This window comes from Phyllobates terribilis, unplaced genomic scaffold (genome assembly GCF_046119375.1).
Source record: "Phyllobates terribilis strain yellow unplaced genomic scaffold, ASM4611937v1 Scaffold_1__5_contigs__length_1240528914, whole genome shotgun sequence".
Lineage (NCBI taxonomy): Eukaryota > Metazoa > Chordata > Amphibia > Anura > Dendrobatidae > Phyllobates > Phyllobates terribilis.
The window spans coordinates 352,024,233-352,046,153 of record NW_027362761.1 but is presented as its reverse complement, the minus strand read 5'-3'; the positions used below and the strand labels follow the sequence as shown (position 1 = coordinate 352,046,153).

Sequence of the window (21,921 nt, the reverse complement as noted above, 5' to 3'; positions counted from 1 at the left end):
ACGTGTCCAAGTCTGGCTCATCACGTGTTGTTGTGGATAAATGCTCTGGTTGGGTTTTTAGGCCCATCACCTACTCATCCATTCACAATATATAAAGTATAATAACTCTGTACAGTATACCTGTAATAATAATAATTTTTATTTATATAGCGCCAATATATTCCGCAGCACTTTACAATTAAGCGGGGACATGTACAGACAATAAATTCAATACAAGGTGAGACAGTTTAAACAGTTACATCAGGAGTGAGGTCCCTGCTCGCAAGCTTACATTCTACAAGGAAATCTGGGGACACAATAGGTGGAAAGTGCTTGTTATTTCAGGTCTGGCAATTATAATAAGTTGGGATTATCCTATAAAGCTGTATGATCCGGTCATCAGCCTGTATGTTCAAGTGCAATACTCAATTACCGAGTGCAGTTATCGTATGCATGGAGGGTGTAGAGACAGATGAACAGTAAGGAGCAGATTCTGAATAGTATTTAGGAGGGAACAGGGGAAAGTTAGTTTACTGGGTATTTGAGGTGGTAGGCTTATTTAAAGAGATGGGTTTTTAAAGCGCGCTTGAAGACATAGGGGCTAGGCATCAGTCGAATCGTCTGGGGTAGAGCATTCCAGAGAACTGGCGCAGCACGAGAGAAGTCTTGGAGACGGAGCTGCGAGGTTCGGATTATGGGGGATGTTAGTCTTAGGTCATTTGTGGAACGGAGGGCACGTGTAGGACGATAGACTGAGATGAGAGAGGAGATATAAGGTGGTGCAGAACTATGGAGAGCTTTGTGGGTGAGAGCAATGAGTTTATATTGGACCCTGTAGCGAATGGGTAACCAGTGTAATGACTGGCACAAGGTGGAGGCATCGGTGAAGCGGCTGGACAGAAATACGACCCTGGCTGCCGCATTCAGGACAGATTGGAGAGGGGAAATTTTGGTAAGAGGGAGACCGATCAGAAGAGAGTTGCAGTAGTCCAGACAAGAGTGAATAAGAGTTTTAGCAGTTTCAAAAGTGAGAAAAGATCAGATTCTGGAGATGTTTTTAAGATGCAGGTGACAAGAGCGAGTGAGTGATCGGATATAGGGAGTAAAGGAAAGGTTAGTGTCGAATATGACCCCAAGGCAGCGGGCGTGCTGCTTGGGAGTTATGGTTGAACCCTCCAAGGTAATTTGGATGTTAGGTAGAGTTAGGTTAGTAGAGGGGGGAAACACAAGGAGTTCAGTTTTGGAGAGATTCAGTTTAAGACAGAGGGAGGACAAGATGTTAGAGACAGCAGACAAACAATCCTTGGTATTTTGTATTAGGGTAGGGGTGATGTCAGGGGAAGGAGTGTATAATTGGGTGTTATCAGCATAGAGATGATACTGGAACCCAAATCTGCTGATTGTTTGTCCAATAGGGGCAGTGTATGGAGAGAAGAGGGGGCCTAGGACTGAGCAATGCGGAACCCCGACAGTAAGGGGATGAGGAGAGGAAGAGGAGCCGGCAAAAGATACAGTGAAGGAGCGGTCAGAGAGGTAGGAGGAGAACCAGAAGAGAACGGTTTCCTTGAGGCCTATATAGAGTGGAGCATAGTGAGGAGGAGTTGGTGATCCACAGTGTCAAATGCCGCAGAGAGATCCAGGAGAATCAGCAGGGAGCAGTGACCTTTGGATTTGGCTGACTTTAGTGAGAGCAGTTTCAGTGGAGTGTAAGGAGTGGACACCAGATTGTAGAGGGCCGAGGAGAGAGTTATCTGAGAGATAGCGGATTAGACGGGAGTGGACCAAACGTTCCAGGAGTTTACAGATGAAAGGAAGATTAGAGACAGGTCTGTAGTTAGCAGTGCAGTTCTGATCCAGGGATGGCTTTTGAAGTAAAGGGGTTATGATGGCATGTTTAAATGAGGGAAAGATACCTGAAGAAAGAGAGGTTAAATATTTTAGTTAGGTGAGTGGTGACCACCAGTGAGAGGGGCTGCAGGAGATGTGAAGGAATTGGGGTCACTGTTGCAGGTTGTAGGCCGAGCAGAAGCGAGGAGCTGGGTAACTTCTTCTGTAACAGGCTCAAAGATGGCAAGTGAGCTTGAAGTGCAGCAGGGAAGGAGATCCAGGCACTGAGGAGATTGGGCTGAGATGTCCTGATGGATGTGGTTGATTTTTTCAAAGAAATAAGAGGCCAGATCCTCCCCGCTGAGGTTGGTGGTGGGGGCCTGTGGTTAGTTTTCAGGAGGGAGTTTAAGGTTTCGAAAAGTCGTTTTGGATTGTTGGACATTGAAGAGATGAGGGTGGTGAAGTAGGATTGCTTGGCCAGATGAAGGGCAGAGTTATAGGTTTTGAGCATGAATTTAAAGTGGATGAAGTCCTCTGCTAAAAGAGATTTTCTCCACTGACGCTCAGCACCCCTTGAGCAACGTTGAAGAAAACGTGTTTGCATCGTGTGCCAGGGCTGCCGTTGTCTGTGTTGGGTCTTTCTGTGAGTAGAAGGAGCTGCTTCATCTAGGGCACTCTTCAGTGTATTATTGTAGTGTGACAATGCTAAGTCTGGACAGGAGAAGGAGGAGATGGGGGCTAAAGATGTATGGAGATTGTCCATGAGCTGCTGGGTATTAATGGTACGTGTATTCCTATAAGTGTGGTAAGTGGGGGTGTCCCGGGTGAGGAGACAATTCTTGACAGAGAAGGAAAGAAGGTTGTGGTCCGAGAGCGGGAGAGGGGAGTTGGTAAAATCATCCAGCGAGCAGAGACTGGAAAAAAACAGGTCCTAGAGTATTCCCGTCTTCATGGGTAGGAGAATTAGTAAACTGTGAGAGACGGAATGAAGAGGTTAGAGAAAGTAGATGAGAGGCAGATTGGGAGAGGGGGATCATCGATGGGGATGTTAAAGTCGCCCATGAGGAGGGTAGGGATGTCACAGGATAGAAAGTGAGGAAGTCAGGTGGCAAAGTGATCCAAGAACTGGTGGGAGAAGCCTGGAGGGCAATACACAACCGCCACTCGTAGGGAGACGTAAAGAGTCTGATGGTGTGGACTTCAAAGGAAGGAAACATAAGTGAGGGAACCGGGGGGATGACCTGGAAAGCACATTGTGAGGAAAGGAGCAGACCAACACCTCCACCCTGTCTGTTGTCAGGTCTGGCGGAATGTGAAAATTTCAGCCCACCAAACGAGAGAGCAGCAGCAGCAGTGGTGTCTGGCTGCTGAATCCAGGTTTCTGTGATAGCCTGTAATCTGAGGGCATTAAAATAAAAGTATACTGGATCAGATAGCGGCCACATATACACAATACATTACAGATCCATTCGCTATAGTTATAATTATAGCATTCACAACACATTACAAACACCAATGAACAAATGCCGACAAAAAATAAAATCGTAGGACATGAACCCCACAGCCGAAGGTAAGTACAAATTGTTGCCTAGCAACAGATGTGAGAGCAATATAATGTATTTTTCGGACTATAAAACACGCACTTTTTTCCTCAAAAATTTTGGAGGAAAGTGGGGAGTCAGCCTTATAGTCCGATATACATAAATACTGAGGCTGTGGGTGGTGGGGGATGTGAGCGGGGCACAGGAGGCAAGAGCTGCCTGCTGCAGCCTACACTGTGTGCTCTACTAAAGAAAATGAAAATGAATATTCACTGCTCCCCACGCCCATGTGCGTGGGGAGCAGTGAATATTCATTTTCCTTAACAGCCGGCACACTGTGCCTGCATCACGGCTCCTGGTATGTATGGCACCCGTCATCCCAGTATGTATGACCCCCCTCATCCCCGTCGCGCCGCATAGAAAAAAAAATAAAACAATTATACTCACCTCCCCTCTCCTCCAGCGCTGTGTCCCGCTCTGTGCTGGAATAGTCACTGCTCCCCGCGCTGGGACTGCGTGAGTGGGGAGCAGTGACCATTCATGCTCCCTAATAGCGCGCACACTGTAGCCGCAGTGCGGCTCCGGTTGCGCTCGGCGATCAGTGTGCCCGCTATTAAAGTCCATGAATATTCACCACTCCCATGAGCATGCTGACAGCAGAGATCAACACGGCTACAGTGTGCATGCCATTAGGGAGAATGAATGGTCACTGCTCCCCACGCACGCAGTCTTGTGTACGGGGGTGTAAGGCAGATGGAGTTCGTTTGGCTGTCTGTCATCTAATGTATATGGGGACCTTAAAGTAGAAAAAAATAAACTTATATTTTGTGGTCTCTATAAAAGAACATCAATTATTACAGAGAAACAAAGAGACCCGAGACCTGCGTCCTTATCTCCGGCCATAGGAAACAAACTAACTATCTTAAGCAAACAACATCAAACAGATGTGTTACTGAACTGTAGAAAAGAAACCGAAGAAAAGTAACTAAAGAAAAAGACATCAAAAGGGATCTGTAAGAGTAAAATGGACTTGGCGAGATAAGACCCAGGTGTAATGTATCCAGAATGCTGTCTGTACAGTAGAGTGCCCTGACTCTCTAGCCGCCTACGTCATGCTATTCTTTACTGATACGAAAGTGCAGCAAGCTGTTTTTATCCTATTTAGTGTGGCACCGTAAAAAAAAAAAAATGTATATGGTACTTTATGGTATATTAATTGTATTACTGAGGACAATTTTAGTTGACACATGCCCGCATGTGTGCAAATCACATACTATCTATCGCAAGCCCGCCACTGCTGGCAACAGAACCGGAGAATCCTGACAGCGCAGTGCACGCAATGTGAGGATTCACAAGTCTGCAGTCACACAGAGTGACTGCAGACTAGCAGCTTAAGACGGGCTACTCCTTCAAGCATTACTTGGCACGCATGAAGAACAATAATCCATTACTACAAACAAGGCCATGCTCTATTATCCGTATATAGAGAGATTCTTTGTAGCCAATTTCTGCTCGGAACAAGGATCTCCTCTATGAGAACAAAATTCCCTAATTGGTTATTAAAAAAAAAAAAAAAAGAATACAACAACTCAAAATAAATAAAGGTTTACTATAAATGTCTTACCGTATGTGAACGGGATAACTGGATTGGGTACGATATAGCATGTGGAGTGTATCGGGCTTCCGCAGCCCTCCTGCTTTGTGTGGCTGGCTGGGTAGAACCCGACATACTGAGCCAGCAGACGTGAACTCGATTTTCTTAATAAAAGGATAGGAGACCAGAGAGGATCATGGGATGACTTTGGTTGTATCACTGCATGTCTGAAAAATAAAGAAAACAAAAGAAAATGTTAAACATGCATCTGCAGAGTATCCAACCAATGGTCTGCTAATAACAATACGTTCTGATTGTTGTAAATATCCCCTTCCTCACAGATACAAGGAAATAGAATTGCATAGAATGCCATTGGTTATTATTCAGTTTTCTGCAACGTGAGGACATCAGATCATGATGAGAGTTGTAGTTTCACAACAGCAGGACAGCCGCAGGTTCCTGCACAATTTCCGGTAAAGGAAAATGTAAACTGCACACAAGATGTTCCGCATTGCCCACATTTTCATACATACCGCAAACATCCAGGCAGAAAAACTGTCTATTCACTAATCACCAGTGACCCACAGACATGTCTCTTCTAGGTGTGAAGTCATGCAAAGGGTTCAGCCTCTCCTCCCAGATAAACATTCAGGTGGCCTGCAGACTTCCTCATATGTCATGTATCTGCACCTCCGAGCTCCCCATACTCCTGCGCCTCTGGTCAAACTGCAGCACTGTACACTTGTCATAGCTTCCGTTCTGTGAGCAGCACATGGGCCCCGACACTGATGTCAGAAGCTGGGGTGTGAAACCAACATGGGGGAGGGGAACCACAGATCAGGAGATGCATATAAACTGTTTTATCTACAGCTCACAGATACTGCCACTAGGCTAAGCAATAGCTTGCTTTCCTAATCACTGTGCTTTCCTCTGGAGCTTCTATATCCACTCTGATTCAGGCAGACAAAAATACCAGGCCTAATAATTACTGCAAAGTAATAATAGCATCTGTTTGTCAACCAGCAAAAACTTTCTACAGAAATGACTACTGTGTACCTCTACAGGATCCCTTTTATTGCAGATGGAGATCTACAATTACTGCAAGGAAAGCAATGACAGAAGCTCCCTTCAGCGGCAAAATGCCCCCCTGCCTGCTGCGGCAACCTGCCTGCTGCGGTAACCTGGCCCCCTGCCTGCTGCGGCAGCCTGTATCTTCACAAAATACTTAGCTGTTGTCTGTACAAGTCTTTGTTCAACAACTGCTTTAAAAGGGGTTTTTCCACAAAATACATTTATGATATATCTATAAGATAGGTATTAAATATCTGATCACTTGGGGTCCCCCCACTGATCACTAGCATGATCATCACAGAGAGGAGAAATTTCAGTCCTGGCTTAATCATGTGGGCAGTGCGTGCAGCTAGCATCAGGCCTGGTCTGCTCCAAAAGATCTTGCATGATAACTACTTCTACCGTATTGACCAGAGGAATAAGGGAGAGGTGTGAGGCCATGTCTTTCCCAATCCAATGTATAACAGGAGTCAAGTACTTACCAAGGAGTTTGGCACTGAAAAGCATTGGTTTGTTTACCACTCTCCGGCCCGGCCTGCACTTGTTCTCTCCATACCCTCCACATACCTGGTTGACCCAAACCCTGCTCAGGAACCATTATAGAAGACACATTTTGCCAGTGGAATTACATATTGTATTTAAGGATGCAGAAGGCGACCTTAAATTTTCAATCATGAGGCTTTATGTTCATTAACCTTTTAATATAATAATCTGTTCTACATTAACACCTTTATGGTGGCAGTGTCCTCGGCTTGTCTCTTTTCTTGTTTTTTTTTTACCAGTGTTTAGAGGCAGGATGCCAGTACTAGCAGGTCAAGCTATCCTTAATCCTTACCAATCTCCCCCTCGTTCCTCTTTTTAAAGCTTGCAAATTACAAAACTTAAGCCCCGATTCATGATTGCCTTTGTGCCCGTTTTTAGTATAGTTTTGCGCTTTTTTTTTTTTTGTTTGCACCCAATTCATTATTCTATTTGCACCTTTGCTTAAGCCTATTTTATATGTGCTCTCTGTTTTATTGTTTTCGGCTTTGTAGTTGAGTTTAATTAGCCGAAAACATCTGGAATTGTTAATCAACTGCAAATTTTTAAAAGGTTGCAAAATTTGGTGCATTTTTACTCCGGTCCCCCCCCCCTTAATGCATTTCTGAGTACATCTGCATTTTGGAGCAATCTTTGCAACTTGTGGCGCAAAAAGTTACAAAAATCAGATAAAGGCTATGTGCCCACGTTGCGGACCTGAAGCATATTTTTTACGCTTCTCCCTGGCGGGAAAATCGCATGCGGTTTTCCCGCCAGGTAGAAGCGTTTGTGAGGCGTCTTTGCATGCATTTCCGCATGCGGGTTATCAAGCACTTCTCCAAGCATCACTTGGAAAAGTGCTTGACAACTTGTTCAGAATGGTAAAAAATAAAAAAATAAACTTTATACTCACCTTCTGATGCATTCTCTGCCCCGTTCGGAGGCTTGAGCGGCTCACGCTGTTGTGTGCAGGACCTGCGGTGACGTCATTGAGTCATGTGGTGGGTCACATGACTCAATGACGTGGCAGGTCCTTCAGACAACAGCGCGACGGAGGGAAAACATCAAAAGATAAGTATAAACTTTATTTTATTCTTTTTTTTACAGGTTCTTTGGTACCCAGGTCTGGATGAGAGTCTCCTCTCATCCAGACTTGGGTACCATCCGCACATTGATTCCGCTGCGCTTCCGCAAAATTAATGAACATGCTGCGGATTTTTGACTGCAGCATATACGCTGCGGAAAAATCCGCAGCATGGGCATTGACATTGCGGAATGCCATTGGGGACCATGGGGTGCGGATATACATGCGTTTTTCAAGTGTTTACGCTGCGGAAATTCCGCAGCATATACGCTTGAAAACGCTACGTGGGCACACAGCCAAAGACAAGAAAAAAGTCCATTTTTTTTTCTACTTTGTTCCAAATTCATGAATCGCGTACACCACTTTGATGAATTTGGCATCAAAATGGCAACTAATACCAGGGGGCAAAAAAAAGGAAAGTGGCTTAAAAAATGCAAATGATGAATCAGGGCCATAGATACTATTTTTTTTCCAAAAACCTCTGTGCTTAGCAATTAAAGAGGGTCTTTAACCAAATTTTTCATGTTGAACTGGACACACAATGTAACAGCAACAGTAGAGTGGAATGAAACGTTTAGTTTTTGTTTTTATAATTTTGCATTTCTATTGCAAAGTTAATAGCAATCAAAGTATTTGGCCCTTAAGTTAAGTCCAAGTGGATGTTAACAGGGCATTTACTTATTCTCACTGTAAGACGATGACCAATAATAAGCAGGAAGCAACACAGCATAAAATCAACACATCCCCTCCACAGTTTAGAGCAGGTTTCTCAGTGTGTGATGTAATAATACAGCTCTGATGTCCTGATCTATCCTCCTGCTGTCACGGGTGTGTTAGAGGTGACAGACAGTCGCCTTGCAGTGGTTTACAGGAGATCTACATGTTTGGCAATGCAGACAGCTGCCTAGATAGGAGGCTGTGTTTAGGACCCAGCGACTACCTCCCTTCTGGTCGGGGTTGTGTACCTTTGCCAAGGGAGTGGTCTGGGGGTGAACCAGTACTGGGGAGGTGGAGGAACCCATACAGTTAGGGGGTGTCTCTACATAATAAATCTCCCCCGGAGATTCGGCAGAAAAAAGGCGTATGTTTTTTTGTGGGAAAAAGGGACACTTTGTTGGGACCTGTCCTTCAATTCCTAAACAAAGAACTATTAACTCTCGGTAGTCTGGAGTTGGATAAACAAGGGGTGCATTTGTGACCAAACTGCAGAGGTGGTGCTAGAGAGCAAAATCGAAAAAATATCTGTGTTTGTTGACAGTGGAGCCAGGGTCAGCATGGTTGATGCGGAGTTTGTGAAAACTCATGGTCTTGCTAACTGTGCTTTAGTTGAACCTATTCCCATCTTTGCCATTGACTCAGCGCCAATTGAACAGAAACCATTTACACAGATTGTACATAATGTAAAACGGAGGGTGGGGTCAGTTCATTGTGAAATCATTCCTTGCTATGTTTTGGAGAATCTCCCTACTCCAATTGTTTTAGGTATCCCCTGGTTGTTAAACAATCCATTGGTGGATTGGGAAACCGGGAAGTTTATTGAATGGGGAGATTACTGCCATGAGAACTGTCTGAATGTTTCCATTGCAGCTGTCTCTGCGGAGATACTGCCTGCTTTTCTGTCTGGTTTTGAGGACGCTTTTTTTGAGAAGGGGTGTCAGGATTTGCCTCCTCATCGTGCTTATGACTGTCCTATTAACCCTAATAGCTAAACTACCCAAGTCCAGACTGTATAATCTTTCTGGCCTTGAGAGACAAGCCATGAAGGATTTCATTGCGAAAAGTCTGGAGAAGGAACAAATCAGACCCTCATCTTCGTCTGTGGCGGCAGGGTTCTTCTTTGTGAAGAAAAATGATGGCGGTCTACGTCCCTGTTTTGATTTCCGGGAATTAAATCAAATTACCATCCGTGATCCATACCCTCTTCCTCCAATTCCGGATTTGTTCAGCCAGGTTGTGGGAGCTAAGGTATTCTCCAAGTTGGATATAAGGGGAGCCTACAATCTGGTTAGAATCAGTGAAGGGGACGAATGGAAAACAGCATTCAATACCCCAGAAGGTTATTTCAAGAGTCTGGTTATGCCTTTTGGCTTGACCAATGCACCTGGGGTATTCCAGCATTTCAGAAATTATATTTTTCATCATTTGGTGGGGAGGTTTGTGGTGGTCTATCTGGATGATATTTTGGTTTATTCACCTGATTTTGAGACCCATCATGTTAAGCAGGTGCTTCAGATATTAAGAGATAACAAAACTATGCCAAACTAGAGAAATGTGTTTTCGCAGTACAGGAGGTGCAGTTTTTGGGGTACTTGTCATCTTCAGGTTTTCGGATGGATTCGGAGAAGATAAGTGCAGTCTTTGACTGGGAATGTCCCAAAACCTGAAGGCTCTACAACGTTTTCTGAGCTTTACTCATTTTTACCTGAAATTCATCCAAAATTACTCCTCCATTGTAGTGAAACCCCTTACTGACATGACTAAGAAGGGGTCTGATTTTTCCAAATGGTCGGAGGCTTCCCTCCAGGCTTTTTCTTCCTTAAAGAATCACTTTGCCACTGCACCAATACTCAGTCAACCAGATGTTTCTCAACCCTTTATTGTAGAGGTCGATGCTTCGGATGTCGGGGTTGGGGCTGTGTTGTCTCAGGGTTCGTTAAATTGGCATTCGAGCAATGGCGACACTGGTTGGAGGGGGCTGTCCATCCTATTACTGTTATTAATAACCATAAGAACCTGTCATATCTCCAGTCAGCTAAACGTCTCAACCCTAGGCAAGCCAGATGGTCCCTGTTTTTTAACTAGGTTCAGTTTCATTGTCACTTTGTCCAGGGGTCAAAAACATCAAGGCTGATGCTTTGTCCCGGAGCTTCCCTGGTAGTGATGACCATGAGAACCCTGCCCCGATATTACAGAAAGGGGTAGTTAAGTTATTTCGGCTCTTTTTCCTGAACTGGAGGGGGAGGTACTGGAGGGGGAGGTGCTGGAGGCTCAGGGGGACGCCACTGCCTCCTGCCCTTCAGGAAAGTTATTTGTACCACCTGATCTATGCCGTAAAGTAATCAAGGAACATCATAACTCTGATTGCTGGGCATCCAGGTGGTAAGGAAACCGCGGACCTCCTCTCTCGTCTTTTTTGGTGGCCGGGGTTGCATCGGGATGTAACTGAGCTGCTTGTAGTATTTGCGCGCGTTCTAAGGTTTCGCACACCTGTCCGTCTGGTACTCTTCTTCCGCTACCTATCCCTAGCAGGCCATGGACACACTTGTCCATGGATTTTATTACAGACCTACCGTTCTGCAGGCAAAACGGTGGTTTTGGTAGTAGCACATAGGTTCAGTAAAATGGTTCACTTCGTCACTTTACCTGCACTTCCCAATGCACTTGCCCAGGTGTTCATAAATGAGATTGTGAAGCTTCATGGGGTTCCCTCCGATGTGGTATCTGATCGGGGGACCCAGTTTGTTTCCAAGTTCTGGAAGGCATTCTGTTCTCGACTAGGGGTGCAGCTGTCCTTTTCCTCTGCCTTCCACCCTCAGTCGAATGGTCAGACCGAGCGTGTCAATCAGAACTTGGGAGACATACCTCAGGTGTTTCATATCCGAAAAATCAAGAGGATTGGGCATCCTACTTACCGCTGGCAGAATTTGCCATCAATAATCATAGTCAAGAATCCACTGGCAGGTCACCGTTCTTTGGTGCATAAGGTTATCATCCACAGTTTGGTACCTTCAGTGGGGGTGGAGCTTCAAGAGTTCCTGAGGAGGAACGGTTTGCTTTGTCGCTCTCCTCGGCATGGCAGGGTGTTCTGTGTAATTTAAAGACCATGGGTGACAGGTATAAATGTATGGCTGACAGAAAACACTTGCCAGGTCCGGACCTGAATGTGAATGACTTTGTGTGGTTGTCTACCAAGAATATAAGATTGAAAGTTCCTTCTTGGAAGCTGGGACCTAGGTTTATTGGTCCCTACAAAATTACCGCCATCATTAACCCAGCAGAGTTTCGTCTTGAACTTCCTCGGGCCCTTAAGGTTCACAATGTGTTCCACAGGTCCCTACTCAAAAAAGGTTCCTAGAACCTCTTGAGCCCTCACCTCTACCACCGCCCACAGTAATGGTTGATGGTAATTTGGAGTTCCGAGATTTTGAGAATAGTAGATTCTCGTCTCCAACGTCATTCTCTGCAATACTTGGTGAACTGGAAAGACTATAGTCCGGAAGAGGACGTGGGTTTCAGCGTCAGAGGTGAACGCTCTCAGATTGGTTCCCTCTTTTCACACCTCTTTTCCTGAGAAACCCGGTCCTGAGTGTCCGGAGGCCACTCGTAGATGGGGGGGGGGGGGTACTGTCACAGGTGTGTAAGAGATGACAGACAGTTGCCCTACAGTGGTTTACAGATCTCCACGTTTGGCAATGCAGACAGCTGCCTAGATAGGAGGCTGTGTTTAGGACCCAGCAACTACCTCCCTTTAGTCAGGGTGTATATATATACACCTGATCTCTCCAGGTGGGTGTCGCCAGTTATACGCCTTTCTACTTGGAACTTGGCTGAAGCAGCATCACGTCCTCTGGAGTCTTGAGGCCGTGTGCCCTGTTGGAGTTTCTTCTAAAGCGAAGTTGTTATTCCCCTTTTGTCTTTAGAGTGCTAGCGAAGGTTGACTAGAGCTCATCTCCTTCTACCCCCAAGCTATAGCCTTACGCCAGGGATAGTAGGGCGAGGCATGTGATCGGCGACAGCTGCGGAGGCTGTATAGGTACGTTAGGGGGAGACAGGGTGACGCTAGTCCAGATTAGGAGGTCACCACTTCCCCCCTTCCCTAGTGTCTGGGCTCCCTTTCCCCTCTGTGTTGCACTCACACCTGGCATGACACCTGCATGAGTCAGTGTGAAGGGAGGACAGAGCAGCCGAGTTTAGCCATGTCCCATTACATAGTCTGTCAGCTCTCATCCTCTCCTAGCATTGTTACCTTTGCTCTACTGCCACCGCCCCACCACCCCACTCTGCCTGTTAGCAGAGGTGTCAGTAATCACACTTAAGGCCGCGGCCCCACTATCAGTATTTGGTCAGTAATTTTTCTCTCGAGTGCGAGCCAGAACCAGGAGTGGGTGATAAATACAGAATTGGTGCACTTGTTTCTATTATACCTTTTCTCTGATTGTTCCTCACCTGGTTTTGCCAACCACTCCTGAGAAAAAAAATACTGAATACTGACCAAATACTGATAGTGGGGTCGTGGCCTTAGTGTGTTATGCTGAACTTGTGCCAGCACCGCAGTGAGAGCAGAGGAGGGCATCATTATATCTCACACAGGAGGAGCCAAGAACAGGCAGGTTACTCCTGTGTGAGACAGACACCTCTGCTCTCACTGAAGAGTGAGTACAAGTTAAGCACAGCAGATACAAATGTGGGTATTGACACATCTTTGGACAGGCAGTGTGGGGGAAAGTACAGCACACGTGACCACGGGTTTAACAAGCATGTCTAAAAATCTGAGCATGCATGCCTATGGATGGGGTCGACACTTATGTTATGGCAATGCCCCAATCATCATTATTTGAGGGGGTTGACATTTTTTTCCTGTATATTACTATATATTATACATACACACACATACAGTAGAGACCAAAAGTTTGGCCACACCTTCTCATTTAAAGATTTTTCTGTATTTTCATGACTATGAAAATTGTACATTCACACTGAAGGCATCAAAACTATGAATTAACACATGTGGAATTATATACTTAACAAAAAAGTGTGAAACAACTGAAAATATGTCTTATATTCTAGGTTCTTCAAAGTAGCCACCTTTTGCTTTGATGACTGCTTTGCACACATTTGGCGAGCTTCAAGAGGTAGTCACCGGAAATGGTCTTCCAACAATCTTGAAGGAGTTCCCAGAGATGCTTAGCACTTGTTGGCCCTTTTGCCTTCACTCTGCGGTCCAGCTCACCCCAAACCATCTCGGCTGGGTTCAGGTCTGGTGACTGGAGGCCAGGTCATCTGGCGTAGCACCCCATCACTCTCCTTCTTGGTCAAATAGCCCTTACACAGCCTGGAGGTGTGTTTGGGGTCATTGTCCTATTGAAAAATAAATGATGGTCCAACTAAACGTAAACCGGATGGAATAGCATGCCGCTGCAAGATGCTGTGGTAGCCATGCTGGTTCAGTATGCCTTCAATTTTGAATAAATCCCCAACAGTGTCTCCAGCACCATCACACCTCCTCCTCCATGCTTCACGGTGGGAACCAGGCATGTAGAGTCCATCCGTTCACCCTTTCTGCGTCGCACAAAGACACGGTGGTTGGAACCAAAGATCTCAAATTTGGACTCATCAGACCAAAGCACAGATTTCCACTGGTCTAATGTCCATTCCTTGTGTTCTTTAGCCCAAACAAGTCTCTTCTGCTTGTTGCCTGTCCTTAACAGTGGTTTCCTAGCAGCTATTTTACCATGAAGTCCTGCTGCACAAAGTCTCCTCTTAACAGTTGTTGAAGAGATGTGTCTGCTGCTAGAACCCTGTGTGCCATTGACCTGGTCTCTAATCTGAGCTGCTGTTAACCTGCGATTTCTGAGGCTGGTGACTTGGATAAACTTATCCTCAGAAGCAGAGGTGACTCTTGGTCTTCCTTTCCTGGGGCGGTCCTCATGTGAGCCAGTTTCTTTGTAGCACTTGATGGTTTTTGCAACTGCACTTGGGGACACTTTCAAAGTTTGCCCAATTTTTCGCACTGACTGACCTTCATTTCTTAAAGTAATGATGGCCAATCGTTTTTCTTTACTTAGAATTTGTATTATGGCAAGAAAAAAAAAAACAGCTAACAGTCTATTCAGTAGGACTATCAGCTGTGTATCCACCTGACTTCTGCACAACACAACTGATGGTCCCAACCCCATTTATAAGGCAAGAAATCCCACTTATTAAACCTGACAGGGCACACCTGTGAAGTGAAAACCATTTCTGGTGACTACCTCTTGAAGCTCATCAAGAGAATGCAAAGAGTGTGCAAAGCAGTCATCAAAGCAAAAGGTGGCTACTTTGAAGAACCTAGAATATAAGATATTTTCAGTTGTTTCACACTTTTTTGTTAAGTATATAATTCCACATGTGTTAATTCATAGTTTTGATGCCTTCAGTGTGAATGTACAATTTTCATAGTCATGAAAATACAGAAAAATCTTTAAATGAGAAGGTGTGTCCAAACTTTTGGTCTGTACTGTATAATATATATATATATATACACACACAGTGTGTGTGTGTGTGTGTGTGTGTGTGTGTGTGTGTGTGTGTGTGTGTGTGTGTGTGTGTGTTATCTCTACCCCACATAATGGTCTATGTAAGTAGATTTATCATCCATTATAACCATTACCATGTCTAATACTATATAATTAAAGAGTTAAATAGAAAACAAGACTATGGCAAAATAAGTTAGTGGTGCTACATTGTATCCCCAGTGTTTGCCCACTCATTCTCCTCTTGTAAAAAATAGATCATCGGTATCTCTTGCATTATATTAAATCTGGGTTCCACCCCACTTTGCTATTATTGTGATTGCTGTGGAAAGGGGGACCCTCGCATTGGTTAAAAATGCCCGTGGTGAAATCTCATGTGGCCCTCGCTTAATATAATTGCCCTCAACTCCTATTGTAAGCAAGAGAAAGGATTGGATCCTCTCCTAAAAGATCAGTAGAGCCTTCCCCAAAGCCTCTCACCATACAGGACCTAGTTCCAGCACTGACAACAAATATTTAACTCCAGCACTGGGCCTGAAGCACGATGACAGAGTGAAATCTAAGTGTTGTGTAATGTTCATTTAAGTAAGCACATTTCTGAACGTCACACTGTGGCCCTAAGCAAAATATACCTGAAACTCAGCTTTCTAATACTCGTGGATGTGAACTCACAGCAACTACTAAATGAAGGTTGAACCCCTTGTAAAGAAAGCTTTAATGTGTAATTTTTGCAAAGGTTTGTCCCCACTTGGCCCATCATATTACAGTATGTACAACTATACTCTAAAGGGGCTGATTCATCAAGACTAGTGTAGCCTATGCCAGTGTTGGAGTGGAAGGCGCCACATTCATTAAGAAGCGCATGCCACTTAATAAATTTGGTGCCTCTTCTGAGTGGCATGCGCCTCCATAAACGGCTAGTCCAGAAACGCTAGTTCACTCAGTGACTGGAATTGAATTTTTTTGGACATACAAAATGCTGACACTATTGATGGCGGGCCCAGCTCCTCACTAGCTCTGCATATTTTGGCAAATCCGATTCAAACTGGCATAGAAATGCCACAAGTTGCAACATTTTTGAGCAATGAAGAATTGCAAAAAAATGTGCACATTTTCAAAGCTTCTTTGCCACATTAAAGCTTTGATGAATGGGCCTCTAAGACTACATGCACCATTCATAGTGGTCTTACATTGGGATTAGAAATTACTGATCTTACATTAGGCAAAAATTATTATTGAATATTTTGGCTATTCCAGAAGATAAAGCAGAAATATGGACAGCAGCCCAATACAGTAGCTATTCACACAAGTGGGATATTCAGGTGCTTTCAATCTATACACCTACATAGCCCAATGTCTGTGGACCAATCAGCCTGAACATTCATACCATCAGCCTAAAACTGTATAAGACCCAGTAATAGCACCAAGCAGCTTTGACTTGTCAAGTTGTAGACTTCATAATACTTATCTATGACCCAGCTTCCATTCACCAGCTTTTCAATTTTAGAAAACTGTTGGATACCAGGAACACTCTCCAGCAATTTGAGATGTTTTGTTCAGTAATTATGACCAAAAATAAATGACAAACAAAAGAACACAGTACTATTTTGCCTTGTAAAAGAATGAACAAGGGTGCAGAAAAACCCTTCAAACTCAATTAAAGTCAATGGGGTCAATGGGACATTATTAATGTGCGCCATGACATGGAGTCAACACTACTGTTATTTTTGCTGTTTTACGCCTATTTGGCATAGTATGAGCCTCTTGAGAAAGCTTGTCATCTCCTGGCGAAACGCGCGTCGAGGTATCGCTTGCCACCACCCCTCTTCACAGCGCTTTACAGCTCTCTGCTCTGACTCTGGTAAGGCTGTTTGTGCAGACTACTTGATGATTGTGTTGTTAGCACACTTGTGCCCTTATATGTATACAGCCCGCAGTGTTTTGTCCTCCCAGCCTGCTCTGTCTTTCCCTCTTCTTCCATCTAGGTATTTAGCAGGTGTGCAGGCTGTACTCCACTGTGCTTCCTGGCACTGAGCACTTTTGTTGTTAGAGATAGATCATGTTATTTATTATGATGAACTATATTAATTTTTGACTTAATAAAATTGCTTCTTTTTACCATTTAAGCTCTCTTCCTTCTCCTTTTTGATCAGGTTTATTGAGCGGGTATGTTCCTGCTGATTCTGGCACTGTCCAGACACCCAGCAGCTTTGTATTGATTATGGATGGGGCCTAATCTTATTTATTTATCTATGTGCTATAGTAGTAGAACTGAAATGAAGAATGCAGATTTTAACAGTCCTTTGTCAAAGTCGCTCAGATCTTTACTGCTGCTCATTTTTCCTGCTTCCAACCCATCAAGTTTAAGAACAGTTTAGTTGCTGCCTGATAAATCCCATCCCTCAACATGTGCCATTGTCATGAGATAATCACTGTTAATGTCACATATAATGGTTTGAATGCAAGGGCAGATTTGTATATAATCTGCATAATTAGACAGTGATGTGACCTGTGTAACCCACAATGTTATCTGGCATTCACAACAAATTCTCCAGAGCTTGGTCACGAATGGCCACTATTCTATTCTCATGAGGGTTGACACCTTGATTTTTGATTTTTTTCTGGACAGTTTACCAAAAATTGCAGACAGCCAACATTTTTTTCCAGGCACATTGGAAAATTATAAAATACGAATATAGAGGATACGGGTCTACAGCCCATAATTTTGATATGAAGACAGTAACCGCACTCAATGTGAGTTGTAAAATTATGTCAAATACAGTAATAATTAGTGCTGAGCATTCCGATACTGAAATATCGGGTATCGGACGATATTCGCGGTATCGGAATTCCGATACTTTTACAATATTGAATACCGGAATTGGAAGTTCCCATAATGCCTGCGCTCTGCAGTGTCTCTGAAGGATGGCAAGCTGGATGGCAGCGCTCAGCTGAGATCCAGCCTGTCATCAGAATGCCATCCCGGCGTGGGAGAATTCTCCTGATCGTTTAAAAGCCGGTGGGCGGTAAAAAGCCGCCGGCTTTTAAACAATCGCACAGCCCCATACTGCTTCCCCGCAGCCTACCACCCCGATCCTCCGCTCCCCTCGCCACCTCACATCCCGATCGTAAGTTAGGACCGGGCGGGGAGCGCAGCACCAAGGAGCGGGGAGCGAAGGACCCGGGCGGGGAAGCCGGCAGTGAAAAGACTTCACCGCCGGCTTTCCCGTTCTGTGCTGCGCTTTCCCGCAGGTTATTTCAAATGAACAGCTGAGGTATCAGGTGATGCTGATCAGCTGTTCATTTGAAGTCGCCGCGGTGCCCTCAGAGGGTTCACGTGAGTTCATGCTTGACTGCATTGCATGAACTCACATGAACTTTCCCACGGCCGCACAGGTCAGCCTCACCTCCCAGACGATCAGACCCATCATGATTGGTGTCTGTGGGTGTCTGTGCGCGGTGTCTGCGAGTGTGTGCAGGGTGTCTGTGCGTGTGTCTGCGGTGTCTGCGGGTGTGTGCGTGCAGGCAGACATAGGCCGATGTGACACTACTACTCCCATCGGCCTATGTCTGTCCCCCGTCCACTCGTGCCAGCAGGATCAGCTCGATGGGAGCAGTAGTTCCCATCAGCCTGATCCTGCTATTTAAATTGCCCGTGTCCCCAATAAATGTTAAATACATGTCATTGGTGGCCAGTGGTTACCTACAATAAATTAGTTTATACATTACCTGTCCCCGCCAACCGCCACCTAAAATAAAGTAAAAAATAAAAAACTACACCTATACTCACCTAGACACCCAATTCCCCGAAGCCATCGATCTCCTGTAATAAAATATAAAATAATAAACCACAACCTTATCCTTACCCCTCCGTAGTAGTCCACGAGTGTCCCACGATGATCTCCAGTTTAGAGCAGCCACATAGAATGTGACCGCTCTGAACCGCTGCCGCCGCTAGAATGACGGGGCCGTAAAGCAGCCCCGTCATTGCATAAGCGGGTTCGCCGGAGTTCAGGCAGCGCTGCTCCGGTTAGCTCCTTTACGGCCCTGCTGTATCGTGAGAAATTCCCACGGTACAGCAGTGCCGTAAAGGAGGTCTCCGGAGCTGCGCTGCCTGAATGCACTCCGGTGACCTCAGTCAGTGGCTCCTGCTGCCGGGAGCGGACGTGTTCCCGGCAGTGTGAGCTTACAGCAGCCATGCACAGCTGTCACCATCTCCAGATGTGACAGCTGTGCATGGGAGATCAGCGCAGGAACGTGGACAGGTAACAATTTTTTTTTAGTAAACTAAGAATTAAATAAAATTGTGTGTTTTATTTCAAATAAATTATTTTTTTCTGGGTGTAGTGTGTTTTTTCTTTTTAACACTTTGTAGGTTAGTAATGGGGGTGTCTTATAGACGCCCATCATTACTAACCAGGGCTTCATGGCAGCTGGCGCTGACATGAACCCCACCACTATTACCCCCTGCCACCGCACCAGGGCAGCGTGGAAGAGCGAGGCTAAGTGCCAGAGTTGGCGCATCCTATGGATGCGCCATTTCTGGGGCGGCTGACGGCTGGTGTTTCTAGCCTGGGAGGGGGCCAATATTCATGGCACCCTTCCTGGGCTATTAATATCAGCCCCCAGCTGTCCGCCTAGCCTTTGCTAGCTATTAAATAGGGGGTCCCCCACGTCATTTTTTGGGGGGGGGTCCCCCATTTTAATAGCTATTAAAGGCTAGGTATTCAGCTGGGGGCTGATATTAGTAGCCTGGGAAGCTCCGTGGGTATTACCCACTTCCCAGGCTTCAAACATCTGCCCCAGCCGTCTGCTTAACCTCCGCTAGAGCCTAAAATTATGGGGGATCCCACGCCAATTTTTTTTTAATAAATCCTTTATTTTAACACTAAATGACATTTGAGGAGTTAATAAAGATGCAGTCCCTAAATTATTATTTATTTTTTAATTAATTTTTCCCAAAAATTTTGACGTGGGCTTTGCCATATTTTTGTATACCAGCCAGGTACAGCATCCAGCTTCTATGAACGCGCCATTTTCCGGGGTGGCTGCGGACTGCAATTTGCACCGGGCAGGGGGGGGGGGGGGGGGGGGGCAGAAAGCTTGGGCCTCCCTGAGCTGCAGATTCCAGCCCCCAGCTGCCTAGTTGTACCTGGCTGGACACACAAATAGGGAGAAGCCCCACGTATTTTTTTTTTAAATTATTTCATGAAATTCATGAAATAATAAAGAAAAAAAGGGCTTCCCTATATTGTTGTGTCCGGCCAGGTACAAATAGGCAGCTGGTGGTTGGGCGCAGCCCGTTCCTGCCTGCTGTACCTGGCTGGACACAAATATAGTGCGAAGCCCCACATCAATTTTTTTTTTAATTATTTCAGGAAATTCATGAAATAATTAAAAAAAAAATTGATGTGGGGCTTCGCCCTATATTTGTGTCCAGCCAGGTACAGCAGGCAGGAACGGGCTGCGCCCAACCACCAGCTGCCTATTTGTACCTGGCCGGACACAACAATATAGGGAAGCCCTTTTTTTAAAAAATTATTTCATAAATTTCATGAAATAATTAAAAAAAAAATACGTGGGGCTTCGCCCTATTTTTGTGTCCAGCCAGGTACAACTAGGCAGATGGGGGCTGGAATCCGCAGCGCAGGGAGGCCCAAGCTTTCTGGGCCCCACCCGCTGCAAATTGCAGTCCGCAGCCACCCCGGAAAATGGCGCTTTCATAGAAGCGCCATCTTCTGGCGCTGTACCCAACTCATCCAGGGCCCTGGTGCGGTGGCTCACTGGGTAATAAAGGGGTTAAGGCCAGCTTGGCATTATCATCTGGCCCTAAGCCCGCAATTCATGGGGTCACGCCAATATTAGACATGACCACCATGAATTTCTAGTAAAGTATTTAAAAAAAACACAACACCCAGAAAAAAGTCCTTTAATTGAAATAAACACACAATTCTTTATTGTTCTAAATTAAACTATACTTACCATCACGCCCATTCCAGCTGAAGCCAACGATCTCCTGCAATAAAAGTAAAATAATAAAGCAACCTCATCCTTACCTTTCCATGGTTCCCACGACAGCTTCAGCTCTGCTACATCGAGATGACAGGCTGGACCGCAGCAGAACGCTGCCATCCAGCCTGTCATCCCGCAGACACTGAGAAGCGCAGGCATGCTTGCGCTCCTCAGTGTCTCTCTGTGACGGCATAAAGAGGAGTCGAGGTCATGTCCAATGAACTCGGCTCACCTCATGCACGTCACTGACAGCGTGGGAAAATTCTCACGCTGAAGCGCTGAGTGCAGGAGAATTCTCCCACGCTGTCAGTGACGTGCATGAGGTGAGCTGAGTTCATTGGACATGAACTCGGCTCATCTGGATGCCGTCACAGAGAGACACTGAGGAGCGCAAGCATGCCTGCGCTTCTCACTGTCTGCGGGATGACAGGCTGGATGGCAGCGTTCTGCTGCGGTCCAGCCTGTCATCTCGATGTAGCAGAGCTGAAGCTGTCGTGGGAACCATGGAAAGGTGAGGATGAGGTTGGTTTATTATTTTACTTTTATTGCAGGAGATCGTTGGCTTCAGCTGGAATGGGCGTGATGGTAAGTAGAGTTTAATTTAGAACAATAAAGAATTGTGTGTTTATTTCAATTAAAGGACTTTATTCTGGGTGTTTGTGTTTTTTTTTAACTTTGACTATGGGGTTAGTAATGGGGGTGTTTTATAGACGCCTCTCCATTACTAACCTGGGCTTGATGTCAGCTGGCATTATAAGCTGACATCAACCCCAGCCCTATTACCCCACTGCCACCGCTACAGGGCAGTGGGAAGAGCGAGGCTAAGTGCCAGAATTGGCGCATCCTATGGATGCGCCATTTCTGGGGCGGCTGACGGCTGGTGTTTCTAGCCTGGGAGGGGGCCAATATTCATGGCACCCTTCCTGGGCTATTAATGTCAGCCCCCAGCTGTCTGCCTAGCCTTTGCTAGCTATTAAATTAGGGGGGACCCCACGTCTTTTTTGAAGGGGTCCCCCATTTTAATAGCTAGTAAAGGCTAGGTATTCAGCTGGGGGCTCATAT

At 45.4% G+C, this 21,921-nt stretch overlaps 1 protein-coding gene across 14 annotated transcripts in view; it reads right to left on the bottom strand.

Moving 5' to 3' along the window:
- The window catches only part of NCOR2 (nuclear receptor corepressor 2), a 475,703-nt gene that overhangs the window by 375,759 nt on the left and 78,023 nt on the right, over positions 1 to 21,921 (bottom strand). For all 14 annotated transcript variants that reach the window (XM_073676156.1, XM_073676157.1, XM_073676163.1 and 11 more), the window contains exon 2: positions 4,972 to 5,168. In XM_073676156.1, the coding sequence (XP_073532257.1) occupies positions 4,972 to 5,076 (105 nt within the window). In that variant the 5' untranslated portion in view covers positions 5,077 to 5,168. The remainder of the gene's footprint in view (positions 1 to 4,971; positions 5,169 to 21,921) is intronic.